Source organism: Eulemur rufifrons, chromosome 23, assembly GCF_041146395.1.
Source record: "Eulemur rufifrons isolate Redbay chromosome 23, OSU_ERuf_1, whole genome shotgun sequence".
NCBI lineage: Eukaryota > Metazoa > Chordata > Mammalia > Primates > Lemuridae > Eulemur > Eulemur rufifrons.
The window spans coordinates 23,696,131-23,711,664 of record NC_091005.1 but is presented as its reverse complement, the minus strand read 5'-3'; the positions used below and the strand labels follow the sequence as shown (position 1 = coordinate 23,711,664).

General features: G+C 48.3%; 1 protein-coding gene across 3 annotated transcripts in view; it reads left to right on the top strand.

The window, feature by feature from the left end:
- The window catches only part of MBTPS1 (membrane bound transcription factor peptidase, site 1), a 56,243-nt gene extending 43,547 nt beyond the window's left edge, over window positions 1–12,696 (top strand). For 2 of the 3 annotated variants that reach the window (XM_069497923.1, XM_069497925.1), the window contains 6 exons: window positions 26–103; window positions 3,301–3,441; window positions 5,389–5,520; window positions 6,753–6,879; window positions 10,292–10,422; window positions 11,800–12,684. In XM_069497923.1, the coding sequence (XP_069354024.1) occupies window positions 26–103; window positions 3,301–3,441; window positions 5,389–5,520; window positions 6,753–6,879; window positions 10,292–10,422; window positions 11,800–11,996 (806 nt within the window). In that variant the 3' untranslated portion in view covers window positions 11,997–12,684. Of the gene's footprint in view, window positions 1–25; window positions 104–3,300; window positions 3,442–5,388; window positions 5,521–6,752; window positions 6,880–10,291; window positions 10,423–11,799 lie in introns of all 3 variants that reach the window. The other variant, XM_069497922.1, reaches the window with a different exon arrangement.
- Window positions 12,697–15,534: the final 2,838 nt, after the last annotated feature.

Here is a 15,534-nt window from a genome sequence, read left to right as displayed (position 1 = left end):
ATAACTTGGAACACCTCTTTTCTAGTGTACTATGCATCTGGGTGCAGTATCGCGAAGTTTCCAGAAGATGGCATAGTGATAACACAGACTTTTAAGGACCAAGGTAGAGGATGCTGTTCGTGGGCTTTTTGGTCTCTTCTCTCCTTCCCTCCCTCAGTCCCTTCCTCAGCTTTATTGCGTATAATTTACATACATAACTTTCACCCTCTTAAATCTTACAATTCAATGGTTTTTAGTGTGTTCACAAAATTGTGCAGCCATCACCACTGTCTACTTTTCATCACCCCAAAAAGAAATCCCATACCTGTTAGAAGTTTTGGTTTCTTTTAAAATTTATTGTAATATTATTTGTATGTTACCTACCTTATGCATGACGACATGACTTCTTGGAAGGGGCTCTGGGAGCTACAAAGATAGATAAGACAGCCTTTTGCTGATAAGTTGAATAAGTTTTTAGAGGGGGGTGTGTGTATGTATTTATGTATAGTGACTACTACAAAAGAAATCAGATTCCTTCAGGAGAGGGGCAAAAATACTTATTTGTAGCTTTTGAAAAACTACAAATTACTTCAAAGTTACCTGAATTTTCTGTTGCTATTTATGAATTGTTCTGCTTCTGTGATTGCCAGATTACTAAGATTTTAGAAAAATTTGACCATGTTTTGAAGTTCTTAACTGCATAGTGTTTTAAAATTCTTTTAAGAGTGGTGTTGGTGTTCAGTTTTGCTTCAATTGTAAGCAGGCATCACCCAGCATGGCACCATGCCAGTTCCCCTAGACCTGGTATCTGTGATACCGCTGGGTGCTTAGTGCTCACAGAGCCCACCTGGTGAGCCAGGGAGGAGTGGGAGTGAGCTGGGCCACCTCTGCCTTCCCAACGGCCAGGTGCAGGAAAGTAAGAACGGGTGAGCAGAAACCACAGGACATCCTTCTGCCACCTGTCACTCCAGACTTGTTATTTTGAACCATGTGTATCTACTCTCACCTCTTCTGAGAGCTTTGATACTGTTATATGCCCCAGAGCATAGGCTTGTGGAAATGTACAAGGTGGATCTTTCTCCTCATGCAAGTCGATATTATGTATTTCAGAATGATAGGGCCCATCTGTAGTAATGGTTGCTATTTTTTTTACTTGGAAGTTAAGGATAGTTTTATTAGTTGAAAATGAGGAAAAGGTAGGATTTTTCAACTTAGTATTTGCAACTGCAGGATAGTGTCTATTTTATTACCTGGAAGAGGGTTTTTCCTTTTATCAAAGCAGGATCTGTCAGTGAATAGATATATTTCATAGGGTTATATTTTAAACTTAAGCACGTAATGATTATGTTTTCACAATCACTTGGCATGGTTTACCGTGGGTTAGTGATTCTTTCTGAAAGCAGTTTCTCACAGGCAGTGTCACTTCTGGTACTGGGTATAAACAAGGGGCGAGAGCAGCGTTCTCCCCATTGGCTGGTTGCCCTCTGGTATAGAATTGTTTTGGGATGGGGGTGGGGATCAAAAGTAGATTTAAGAATGCATACTTCATTTTGGGGTTCTGGTACAGTCTACAAATAAAAATTAATTACCTTGAAATCCTTTTTAAGGGGCTTTTTATTCCCATAAAGACTTTTAAGTTGAATAATCTTTTGAATACAAAATAGGAATTGGGGTTATGGTGGATCAGAAAAGATCCTGTTGTCAGAAACAAAACTCGGCCAAATGGCAGGCAGCATGTGTTCCCTGTTTCATCTGTCTGACCGCTTGGTCCTTCCCTCCCTCCAAAGGAAATCATATTTTTTCTTCTGCTCACCTCCTACTGGGTTTCTGCACAGAGAGCAGGAAATGTTGCATTTATATAGCTGCAGACATTTTTTTTTTTTTTTTTTTTTTTTTTGAGACAGAGTCTCACTCTGTTGCCCGGGCTAGAGTGAGTGCCGTGGCATCAGCCTAGCTCACAGCAACCTCAAACTCCTGGGCTTAAGCGATCCTACTGCCTCAGCCTCCTGAGTAGCTGGGACTACAGGCATGAGCCACCATGCCCGGCTAATTTTTTTGTATATATATATTTTAGTTGTCCATATAATTTCTTTCTATTTTTAGTAGAGACGGGGTCTCACTCTTGCTCAGGCTGGTCTCGAACTCCTGACCTCGAGCGATCCACCCGCCTCGGCCTCCCAGAGTGCTAGGATTACAGGCGTGAGCCACCGCGCCCGGCCTAGCTGCAGACATTTTAGATGTTTTCAACACAGACAATACTGGATTCCAATGAAGATGTATGTCGTGTTTAGTGCTAAGGAAAGCATTTGCTTTAGGGCAGAGACTCTTAGACTATCTGATGGTACCACCCATGATGCTGCCCATGGCATTTATACATTTTTTTACTTCTTGACTCATTAAGCATTTTAAATTAAGAAGGCTCTGCTGTTGGAACATGTCTGTTTGTGAAATTAATGTAACATCTTAAATCTAAATTGAAAATATTATGTGGACACACTTTTTAAAATTAGTTACGTTTGTCTTAGCGTTTAATAGTAAAACACCAAACCTGGGTATCAGTGTATATAACTGTATTTGTAGAGATACCTGTGTGTTTCGTAAGAGCTGCTGGCTGGCTGCCCCTTATATGGGCAGTGTGAAGACAGGCCTTTCAGCATAGTAAGAGGGACAGAAATTTGTTTTTTCAGGCTACAAGGGGAGAAGTGGCTGGGCACGGTGGCTCACGCCTATAATCCTAGCACTCTGGGAGGCTGAGGGGGGCGGATCGTTTGAGCTCAGGAGTCGAGACCAGCCTGAGCAAGAGCGAGACCCTGTCTCTACTAAAAATAGAAAGAAATTATATGGACAACTAAAAATACATATAGAAAAAATTAGCTGGGCATGGTGGCACATGCCTATAGTCCCAGCTACTCTGGAGGCTGAGACAGGAGGATTGCTTGAGCCCAGGAGTTTGAGGTTGCTGTGAGCAAGGCTGACGCCATGGCACTCTAGCCTAAGCAACAGAGTGAGACTCTGTCTCAAAAAAAAAAGGGGGGGGAGGGGAGAAATAACACCTTTTGGGTTATAAATATTATGTACCATGATTTCAAGTGAAAATGAATGAGGATAGATATAGAAATACACATATAAGTAAATTTTGCTAAAGCCCAAATTAATGGTACCTAAGACATTGCTTTCCTAACCTAAAAGTTTGCAGTTTTGATTGTATATTAGATTTTACTAATTTTTTAATTGGTCACATGGATTAAATCTCAAATGGCAACTGGAAAATAACTCACTGCTCTACAGAAACTCTCATTGCTGTTTTTTGCTGTGTTTCAGGATTGGAAGTTTTAAAGCAGGAAACGGCAGTTGTTGAAAATGTCCCCATTTTGGGACTTTATCAGATTCCAGCTGACGGTGGAGGCCGGATTGTACTGTATGGAGACTCCAATTGCTTGGATGACAGTCACCGACAGAAGGGTAGGAAAAAAGCAGATAAGCTTAGTGATTTTGGCACACAAATCCTTTTTCCCTTAGTCCCTGGAAAGACGCTGATAAGATGCTGGGGAATTGATAGGTCTCTAAGTCTGGACATGATTAATAAGCAAAACAAAACTGCTTTCACAGGCCGTGATGCTTTTTCTCTGCCAGAGCCAGTGGAGGCCAGGAGCACCCTGGCTCCTTACCGGACTTACCTGGTTTCTGCCCTTCCAGGAAGCCATCTGGGTTGTCTGTACTTTGTGGGCACTGCCACGTGGGGGCGCCCTTCTCTGCTCTGACCCACTCTTTCCTCAGCCCTGCTGCCTGGGCGGCCGCTCTTGGCCTTCTTCCCAGACTTGGGAGTTGGAGCTGTTGTGAGCCTTTGCCAGTGAGGAGTGTTTGTTATCATCTTCAGGCATGAAGGGGAGGCAAAGAAGGGACAGACTAGTCCTCTTCCCCCTCTCCTGTTTTTCAGTCTCTCTTGATGCATCCTCCAGATTTGGGTGTTTAAGCTTGGAGCAGACTTCATTTTTCTCATTTTATAAAGGAGGAACTGGAATGGTGAAAGTGTTGCACATTTTTACCTGGTAAAATGATGACAAAACCAGGGTTAGAACCTAGTCTTGTAACTCACAATGACCAAGGGAGAACTGGGGGAGGTGGGGAGGTGGGTGAGTTACACCCTGATGTTGGCAAACAGTGAACAGCTTAACTGAAAGGGAGGAGGCACGAGAGCGTGCACGGAGAGTCGCGTTTGCACTCTGATTTTCATTTGAAGTTGACCAAGTTCCTAGCATTTAGGTAAATCCTTAGACTATGATTGGTCTTTCTAAAACTCAAAAGTGAGGGTTAAAATCACAGTTGAAAGAAGATTAATGTTTTATTTCCACAGAGATTTTATTTTAAGACCTGAGATCTGATAAGGAGTCTTTATTAAAATTTCAAATACCTCAGAGGACTGACCTGGTGCTTAAATTTCAAATGGCAGCTTTTAGGATCTTTTAGGGGCTTTAAGCACTTGACCAGAAGTGCTCTTTAATGACAGAAAGAACTTAATGGCATTTTTTTCTCTCACGAATCGTCTAGTCCAAGTTGATGTTAATGGGACTCGAAGTGGGCAGACACAGGGAGAAACAAGATGGCAACAGAAATTCCAGCTTTTACCCTGTGCTCAAAAGGCCCCAGCAAAAAAAAAAAAAAATTCCAAGTTTACGTATGGGACGGTGTGTTCAGCCTCCTGATGGAAAGGCTCCGTCGTGTCTGGGAGCTGCTGGTAGCCCGGCACCTAGACTCCAAGAAGTCCCTGAAAACAAAGTGACCATTCTCTGCTTTCACACTTCAGTGGTCGGGGACCCCTGACAGAAGCCCAGCTCAAATTAATAGACTCCCCGTCTGTGTTGCCCTCGCACTCCCCTCCCTAGAGGTTTGCCCGTCCCGTGTGCGCCCAGCTCCTCCCAGGGAGAGCCCCTGGAGCGCTGCAGGAGCGGTGGTCCCCTGCTCTCCTCTCCCTCCTGCCACTGAGCCCCTCTCCCAAGGCCATTCCTTTCTCAGTGGGTGTCACCTGGTCTTGCCATCTCCAGGTGAGCTCCATTCTGTCCTTGTCCATGAGGGGTCCAGAGCTGAGTGTGGTGCTTGGGCAGTTAAGTCCAGCTCAGTGGACAGTGGTGCTGACCCGCCCGGAGCCCCGGGGTCGCTGGGAGTGAAGCCCACGGTCAAGTCGAGCCTGTGCGTGCTGGGCTGGGTGGGCTGGGGCTGCCTGTGGAGAACGCGTATCTCGTGAGAACAGGGGAATCAGGGATGTGTCAGGTTTACTTTGACCTGAACTGCTAACTTCTGAGCTCGCATTTTCCCTCTCTTTTTGGGAGCTAACTTTATGTTTTATTTTCCTGTAGAGATATCTTTTTAAAAGAATGAAATTCCTAACCGGCATGCTTGTTGACTCTGCAGACTGCTTTTGGCTTCTGGATGCCCTTCTTCAGTACACATCCTACGGGGTGACCCCTCCCAGCCTCAGTCATTCTGGGGACCGGCAGCGGCCTCCCAGCGGAGTGGGCTCCATCACTCCAGAGAGGATGGAAGGTGAGTGAACCGTACAGCCCCCCAGGGAGAGGAATCGGATCTAGTTTCTTGCAGTGCTGCTGCAGAAAGCGGCTGTGCTTGCCAGCAGGCGGAGCCAGGTGTCATGAGCCACTGAGGGTTTTTTCTTGATGGCTGTAGGGGGACCCGCATGCAGTGGCCCTCACCTTCAGGGGGCCATTCTCGTGTCCCAGGAGGGACATTTATTGAAAGCCCCGTGTGTAGGTGCTTTCCCAGGCCCACTCCCACTGCTCATGCCCTTCCCAGTCCACGTTTTCTGTTCCACCCTCACAGAAGAGTACACTGGCTCCTAGGGGTCTTCAGGAAGAATCGCCAACATCTTTGAGCACTCACTGGGTACCAGGCACCAGACTGGGAGTGCTTTACACGGATTACCTCACTAACTCCTCTCAGTAATCCTGTGAAAGTGGATAGTATTATTTCCAGTTTACAGATGAAGAAACAGGAGCTCAAAGAATTTAAGTAGCTGCCTGAGATCACTCGGGCGGCCATGCAGTGGAGCCTGAAACCTGATTCTGAGGCTGTGCTGGTTCTGTGGGGCCCCAACCGCTCTGCACATAGTAGGGCCAGTGGAAAGTGCCTGCAAGTCCCTAATGTTCCGATCCTCACAGAACTGTCCATGGACGACTCATGTGAGCCACAGATGTCATTTAAAAATTTCCAGGAGCTACATAAAAAAGTAAAAAGAAGCATGGGTGAAATTCATTTTAATAAAACACTTTAGCCTACTACATGAAAAATATTATTTAAATATGTAACCCCTTATTTCAGTTGCTTGGTAGTCACATGTTGCTAGTGGGTACAGTTTTGGACAGCACAGATGTAAGACATATAAGGAATTTTGAAAATGCAGATTGAATATCTCAGGAGAGAAAGATTTTTCCATGCAGCCTATCTATAGGTTAGATTCCTCCAGTGTGGCCTGGTGATGTAGCTAGTGGTCAGCACAGATTGACCAGCCAGTGATGTGCACACAGTGTGGCCATCTGAAAGGGAACAGTTCTGATTTGTTCGCCCACCTTCAGCAGCGAAGTCACGCGTTGTCTGGGAGGAACCGAGCAGGTGTGGTTCCTGAGCACGCGGAGACAGCTGAGCAGAGCACGGGGCCTGCTGGCAGAAAAGCAGACAGACAGACTCATAAGGTGTATTTTGTTCCTTTCCATTTTAGTAATAGAGATTATTTCCTTTTTTGTTGATATTGCTGCTAACCACAGGAAACCATCTGCATCGGTACTCCAAGGTTCTTGAGGCCCATCTGGGAGATCCAAAACCTCGGCCTCTGCCAGCCTGTCCACACTTGTCTTGGGCCAAGCCACAGCCATTAAACGAGACAGCACCCAGGTTAGTGTCTGCCTGCGCCTTTCTGCTCTTTCTGCAGGGCTTATGAGTCATTCCTTATTTTATAGGAGAGAATGCAATTTTACTGACATCATTATCAAATAATCAGATCTTCTAACTTGTCATTTGTGATGGTTATTGACATTAGTGAGCCCCCGTATTGACCTTTAGAAATGTGCTCCTTAGTGGTATCCTGCATTAAAAAGTGCTTTGGATAGAAATTCACATTTTGTTACGTTTGGTTAATTGTTATTTAAAAAGCTATGATCCAGTGGAGTAATGTCATTTGAACTGAAGTTCTGAGTCCTTTGGTTGGGGCACTGAGTGTCACCATGTGTGTTCCGTGTGAGATACTGATTATAAAATACAGATAAGTCCTTTCTTCTCTCACACCTGGGGGCCGAGACTGTGCTGTTGTAGGTGTGGGTTCTGCTGTCGCAGCCTGGCCGGGAAGAGTGTGCTTCTGTGCTGTCAACTCCCTGTGCTGCTTACGATTTTGGGAGAAAACACCCTCCTCTGATGGCAGGCCGTGACCTCTGTCTGTGTGTCATTACACTTGTTTTTGTGCTACCCCGAAAGCATTGCTCAGTCTGCTGCTTTATCTCGGCAAGTCGGCCTCTTTCCATAGCTGACCCTGGAGTTAGCCCTGGTGCTTCTCTCTGCAGCCAGGGTGAGCCAGTGCAGTGTGGCTGGTCCCTGTTTGCTCCAGAGCCCACCCTCTCTTCTTTCTCTCTGAGCGCCTCTGGCCTGAGCAGGACAATACAAGGAGAAAGAGGGCCTTTCCTGAGAAGGGGGCGAAGCCAGGGACAGCTGTCAGAGCTGTCCTCCTGGCCAGGCAGGCACACCTCACTCCACTATCAGGTAGGAGCCCTTCCCTCCAGCCCCCTCAGCTCTGACATCTGTCCCTCCCCTCCCACTCCCCTCGGGCAGTAGGCTCCTCTCCAGAGTGGTCCCCTGCCTGCCTGCATTCTCACCCCACCTCGAGGCTGCCAGTGCACTGTGTGTGGATCAGCTGTTGGTGTGGCCCAGGGCTGTGGGGCCAGGACAGCACCACCGTCTGCGCTGTAATGAGGAGAGGTGCCTGCAGGAGGGCGGTCGAGCTCTGCTTCTGCCTTTACCATTTGTCATAAACAGAAAGTGCTAAATACAACACTTAGTGACCATATGTCTTCATTTAGATTATGCTTAGAAACCAGCAAAATTACAGAATCATCAGATTGTCTTCTCATCGCAATTTTCTTCCCGAACCTTTAATTACTGAGTACTTTTCCATTCCAGTTAATATCCCATCATTTAAAAGTTTCTGATAAGTTTTCATTTTTGCATCCAATTTATTTATAATCTTCTATTATTCTAGCATTCAAACCAGATTTTATATTCCAGCCATGGTCAGCAGTTCATACTCAGTGGACAGTTGGTGTTAGCTAAAGTTCCAGAAACCCAATTATTCTCCACAGTGTTGTTCAGGACTCTGAGACACAGATAACAATATCCTCTGGTATCTAGCAGTCCACGTCAAATAATCCATCAAATACTGAACTGGCCCATCAAGGAAGTTGATAATGTACAGCTCCTAGAATTTAGTTTTCACAATCACTCTCGGTAATTCCTTCCCTTAATACTCTGCTGGGTGTCACATTTATCTCACATTTCCCATCTTGTTGAAAATTATTCTCAGTCCTCAGAGACCTAGTTTGAGACATATTCTGAATGTCTCAAAGAGACTTGAGACAAGCAGACAGCTACAGACGTCTGTCAGCCCCGCGCTGAGGGCAGGTTTCTGTGGGTGTGAAGTGAGCAGGCATCTTCCCGGTTTCTTTGTTGGGCACTGGGTATCCGCGTATTGCAGCTGCAGGAGCATCGGCCCCCGCCCTCCTTCGGCACGCTGGGAGGGTCCCGAGTGGCCGTGCGAGGGGACTTAGCACAACTGCTCCCTGGGAAGGGCCATCAGCAGATAATGACGTTCCAGAATAGGATGGCACTGCAGGAGTGACAACACAGCCCATGCATGTTCAGCTGCAAAGTCATAATCCTAAATGTCATTGATTCCATAACTTAACACTGTCGGTTTAATTTTCAGACTGATTAAGCCTGAAGTGTAAAGTTAAATCGTATAAAATAGAGCAGGTTATAATGAATGCTTGTTGGCATTCAGGCAGCCGTCCAGCTGGGAGTATCCAGTGGCAGCTTCTTTCTTTCCTGCCTAGGAAATCTCTTCACAGACCCAGGGGTGGGGAACCTTCAGCCTCAAGGCCACCACATGTGGCCCTCCAGGTCCCCAACTGTGGCCCCTTGACCGAATCCAAACTTCACAGAATAAATAAATTCCTTTACTGAAAGGATTTGTTCTGTAAACTTTGGATTCAGTCAAAAGGCCGGTAGCCAGTCACCCGCCAGCTTCTCGTGGACCTTCGGTCTGATTACTGATGGGACTGGACGTCTTCGCTTTTACTCGCTCAGAGTAAGAGACAGGCTGACAGTTTCCAAATGAATAAATAGCAGAAAAATAGGAAGTTCGTAATTTGTGAACATACTGTATTTTATTTACTCTCATTTAAGAGCAATATTCAGATTTTCCATTCATGTACTTGGCTCTAACCTAGGTGTCCTCCCAAGCTCTCTGCTGCTGTTGACAGCGTGTCAGCCTCTCTGTACTCTTCATTCTGAGTTCCACTGGCCTGAACGGCTTCTTCAGATCTAACGTGAATGGTGCTAGATACTGTGCTGCCACCAAGAGTGCAGGGCCTTTTACAGAGCACACGCTCACTGGGTCGTCAGCCCGCCCTGCAGGGCAGATGTTGATTCCCAAATTTTGCTACTCAGACTCTCTCCACCAATGGGCTACCTGTATGTTTGTCACATTCTCCCTCCAGACATTGGTTTCCTTGAGGACAAAGATGGTGTCTGGTTTCCGGCACCATTGTGTCCACTTCCCGTATATGGCGGTCGTGGAGTTGCCTTCACCGCGTGCCTCGCGTTAATCAGCAAGCAGCCTCCAGCTGCTCGCTGCCTCTGTGGCCCCCTCTGGCCCCAGGCCCGTGTCCACTCACCAGGCTGCTGCTCTCCTGTCCACGGCCTCCTTCCGGAGGTTCACCAGGAACACCTTCCTGCATTGCTCGGCAGTGTTTCCAACTTTCAGCAAAAACAAGCTCCTGTTGGCAATATTATAAACCCAGTAGAACTGATCCCTCCTCGGAATATTAAAATCTCATGAGCAGGGACTTGATTTTGACATTTCTCTCTGGAGACTTGGCAGTGGTCATCACCACAATTGCTGTACAGTGGCATTTAGGTATGTGTAGATGGAAACATCATTGCACATTTCTCTTTAGAGCACTCTTTTTAAGGTATTGGCTAACTTCCTAGGCTAGTACAATTGCTTATCTTAATTTTGTTTAAATCCATTTTCCTAAAGTAATCTTTGGAAACATCAAAAGTTACTCTCCATCGACCTGGACAAAGTGGTGTTACCCAACTTCCGATCGAATCGCCCTCAAGTGAGACCTTTGTCCCCTGGAGAAAGTGGCGCCTGGGACATTCCTGGAGGTGAGTTCTTAGGTGCTTTATTGTTGTGCTTAAATCTTGAATTTTGTTCAAAGTCATCTTCCCTCCCCCAGGAGGTAGGCCAGACTGTTCCTGCCTTTGTCTTCCTGGGAGCAGTGGGTCTTGGCTTTTTCTGTGGTACAAATCAGCAAGGCCAAAAGCAGGCCTAAAAGATGAAGAGGTCATTGTTTCTCTTAGAAAATTTTACATAGATTTTGAAATTTGAATTTCTTTTAGAATGACCAAGTGTTAAACTTAAAATCCTTCAGAGTAACTTGCATACTCTTTATGAAATTTCTGCAAAGCACATAGTAGGTCCCCAAGGGATGCCTGTCTGCTGGTTTGGGTCCCAGCCACTTGGCAGTAGCCGCCCTGAGCCCCCAGCCTGGAGGTTTCCTCCAGTTCTCTGTCCTAGCCCGCCTGGGTGGGGCTTGACTGAGCTGGGGTGTGCCCCTTAGGTGATCCGATACTGTCCCCTCCGTAGACAATGACTTTGGCCTGAGTAGATTACTTGCGACATGTTCTTCTCCCTTACCTGGGACAACTGGTTACAAGTCTTTCCAGCAGAGCATGGGCAGCTCTTTTGCTGTGGAAACCCCTGCACTCTTCCAGAGAGTTTACAGCTACCAGTGGGGATTTCTCTGGGTTCCAGAACTTGGCCAGAAACTCTGGGGATCAGGATGGGGTGCCCCAGCCCATGCAGTCTCACCCTGGGAGCTTTGCGTGGTGACGGCAAGATCCTGAAGGCCTTGCCTGTGGGTCGCAGGATACACTGATGTTGGTAAATTCTGGAGCCCTCAGCACTGCTCAGTTACAAAGTCCTATTGACATTCTAAACCAAGGGTCCTCCAGTGGCCACTCTGGTTTTCACTCACACACCCCATCCGTGGAGGGCTTCCTAGAAGGCCCGGGCACAGCCAGTGGTCCTTGTCAACCTCGCTGCCTTGCCACCTTCCTCTTCCTCCCAGTCAGCTGGTCCAACACCAGCACACCCCTCATTTTCTCCTGGACTGAGATATGTCCTTCTTCCATTTTTTTTAGGGAAACAGAAAGCACCTCTGGGTCTCTTATAGGTTTTCTGTGACAGAATCAAGGCCAGTCCTGGTATCTGTCTGTGGTGAGCCCAGGGAGGAGGAGCACAGGCCCTGCTGCGCCCTCAGCCCCCGCAGGGAAGCTCCCGCTGAGCACGTGGAGAGCGTGGCTGCACTGCCTCTCATCCACGCTTTATTAATGGCCTGGCTTGCTTTACCGATGTGCCCTGCAAGCCTGGCTAATGGAATTAGCCAGCATCTAGTTTCTGATGAATCCAGCTGTCACAGAAAAAGGCCATAGTGGTAGCTCTGTGGCACTACTGACTGTCCTCCCGCTGCTCGCTTGCAGGGATAATGCCTGGCCGCTACAACCAGGAGGTTGGCCAGACCATTCCTGTCTTTGCCTTCCTGGGAGCGATGGTGGTCCTGGCCTTCTTCGTGGTACAAATCAACAAAGCCAAGAGTAGGCCGAAGCGGAGGAAGCCCAGGGTGAAGCGCCCTCAGCTCATGCAGCAGGTTCACCCACCAAAGACCCCTTCCGTGTGACCGTCAGGCTGGCTGACTGTGAGCCAGAGAGCGCCTGCCGGGACGGCTCTGGTGGGCAGGCAGAGCTGTGGAGAGCTTCCGTGGAGCCGCCTGTTTAAAAGGGATCCAGTTTCCAGCTGCAGGTTTGTTGGAGGCCATTCTAAACGAGCTTCCCTCCTGTGGTGGTGGGAGGCTCGTACGTCTCGGAGGATCTTGTGGCCGTGGGCCCCGCAGGAGGGACTCCGTGACTCAGCCTCGAGTAAGACACCGAGCAGCTGCGAGCACCAAAGACTCGGAGCACGTGGGAAGGCCGACTGGGCCCTTTGGACCTGAGAGGAAGGATGTACTTTTTAAACAAATGAAACAACCTGACCAAGCTAAGATATGCTTGTTAAAGGCTATTTTCTATATTTATTGTTGGGGAAAAGTCACTTTAAAGACCTGTACTATTTGGAAACAAAGCTATTTTTTTTTTTTGTCAATGGAATGCAGTTTTTTTACTATTACATCATGGGGAATGACACAGATTCCATAATCTCCTTTTTGATGAAAGGACAGACTGAGATTTGAAGGAAACTTGCACAAATCTGTGAAACATAGACCTTTGCTTTATTTTTATAAGTATCAACTGCCATGATGTTTTGTAATTTGGGGTCTTGATTTCACCATTGTCGGTGAAGAGAATTTTCAATAAACATGTACTACCTGTATGAAGCTGAAAAGCATTGCGTAACAGACTCTCTGCTTGTCCATTTCTCTCTTGATGACAACCTGGAATGGGTTCTGAGTCAGCTTATTAATTTTTTTATTAAGATGTAATTCACATACCATAAAACTCTCCATTTTGTAGCGCACAGTTCAGTGGTTTTTAGTGTATTCACAAGGTTATGCAACCATCACCACTCACTATCTAATTCTAGAACATTTTTGTCACCCCCAAAAGAAACCCTGTACCCATCAGCGGTCACCCCCGACTCTTCCCCCTGGCCCCAGCCCCTGGCACCCAGTCTGCCTGCGTCTCTGGACTTGCCTGTTGGACGTCTCACAAATGGAATCCTGCACTATGTGGTCCTGTCTGGCTTCTGTCACTCGGCAGCGTGTTTTCCAGGCTCTGCCGTGCTGTAGCGTGAATCAGTACCGCATTCCCTGTCACGGCCCCGTAGTATATTTCGTGTGTGGCTAGATCACGTTTCGTTTATCTGGTCCTCAGCTCAGGGACGTGTTGCCACGTTCTGGCTGTTACATATTGCTGCTGTGAGTATTCTAGTACAAGTTTTTGTGTGAACATAAGTTTTTATTTCTGTTGGATATACACTTAGGAGTGAAATCATATAGCTCTATGTTTAATTTTTTGAGGAACTGCCAAACTTTTTTTCCAAAGCAGCTGCACCGTTTTACACCCTTGTCAGCGGCGTGTAGGAGGTCCAATTTCTCCACATCCTCGCCAGTACTTGTAATTATCCGTCTTTTTGATTACAGCCGCCCTAGTGGGCGCGAAGTAGCATCTCAGTGTGGTTTCCATTTGCATTTCCCTAAACACTGACAGCGTTGAGCATCTTTTCATGTCTTTATTGGACATTTGTATATATTCTTTGGAGAAATGTCTGTTCAGAGCCTTTGCCTGCAGTTTTAATTGGGTTGTCTTTTTATTACTGAGTTGTAAGAATTCTTCCTGTGTTCCAGATACAAGTCCCTTATCAGATACGTGACTTGCAAGTATTTTCTCTCATTCTTTGGCTCGTTCTTTTACTTTCTTGAAGGTGTCCTTTGAAGCATAAAATTTTTCATTTTGATGAAGTCAGTTTTTCTGTGGTTGCTGGTATGTTAGGTGTCATCTGAGAAGCCATCGCCTGGTCCCAGGCAGCCTGTTAACGTGGAGTCCCTGCCCGACTGGCACGTTCGCTGCGTGCGGCCTGGCCAAGCACCAGCCCCTCACCGCACACGAGGGTGAGCTGGAAACGGGCAGAGGCCGTGGGGTGCTGGTGGGGTGCCACCGAGGTCACGGGTGGGAAAAAGCCTAGGCCAAGGGGCGGGACACAAGCTGCCGAGGCTCTGCCCTCCTGTGCTCGGCAGGTCACAGGGCCACCTTGCAGCTCTCCCTGCACTCGAGCTGCGGTGGCTTCCAGGACCTGAGGTGTTGCTGAGACCCCGCGCAGCGCTTGCTCCCCATCCCCAGTCCCTCGGGCAGCCCTGAGGACGTGCACCTTGGGCACACGGTAGCCTGCTCATCCTCCGCAGGTGGCTGGGTCTGAGCGCCACTTCTGCTTATCCAGACGAGGGGCTCATACGCTGGCGATTGTGGAGCCTCTCGTCTCCCTGCCAGTCCTCAGCAGAGGCGGGACGCTCACCCCCTGCAGCTTGATACCATAAAGCTGGGGCCACCTGCGCACCACTGGCTCTCAGTCCCCGGCAGGTCCCAGGCGTGAGGAAACGGGTCAGGTGGCCCAGGGCTCACTGGAGCGCCAGGCCCCATCTCAGGGACAGCACGTCTTGATTAAAGAGACATCTGAAACCAGGATCATGCGTTTTAATGTTGACAAATGATTGAACTAAAGACATTTTTTTTTTGGTAAGGTAGACCAGGTTTCTTTGATCTCCATGGTAACATCACGCCAACTGCAGGTGACGGGGCTGTGGAATGACGTTCTAGCCCAGAGAACAAGGAGCAGGTGAGCCCCTGGGAGAGGCTCCTGGGCCCTGCAGAGCCCAGCGTCATCGTGGACCCCAGGGGTCAGGACTGCAGAGACGACCGTGCGGGCTCGGCCCCGCCCTGCTCCCAGCCTGCTGACACCACCCACCCGTGTTTCCTCCATGGGATACAGCGGGCAGCAGGAGCGTGAACTTGAAGGTTATGGTAAGAATGCTTCCTTTCACTCCCAAAGTTCCAATCCCTTTCCTCCTCCACCCAAAGTGGGACTCCCGACTAGCTCCCTGGAGAACCCGCGCTTAGTAACGGGGGGACAGCCGGACTTGGCAAGGCCTGCGCCTGCCTCCCCTGAGGGCCCGCGGGGGATCCCAGGGCCTCTGCTGTCAGAGTTGCTGGAAGTCAGAATCTCAGAATGCTGCCGTATTCATTTGTTGCCACTGTCACAAGTCACCACAAATCCAGTGGCTTAAAACACATTTATTCTGCTGCTCTGGAGGCCTGATTCAGCCTCACTGCGCTCAGTCAGGTGTCAGCAGGGCTGGGGGTTCCTGCTGGAGGCTCCAGGCGAGAGTCCACTTCCGGGCCTTTCCTGGCTTCTGGTGGCTGCTGCACTCCTGGGCTCGAGGCTTCCAAGCACAACACTCCCGTCTCCGCCTCCATCTTCAAGGCCTCCTCTCTGACCTCTGACCCCTGACCCCTCCTGCATCCCTATTGTAAGGACACCCGGATTACACTTGGGCCCCCCTGGATAGCCCAGGGTAACCTCCTCATCTCAACACCCTCAACTTAGTCTCGTCTGCCAAGCCCCTCTTGCCACGTGGGGTAACACATTCACTAGGTCTGGAGGGGAGGACAATGACTTCTTTGGGGCCATCATGCAGCGACCACACTGGGTCTTGCTGTCCCTAGGTG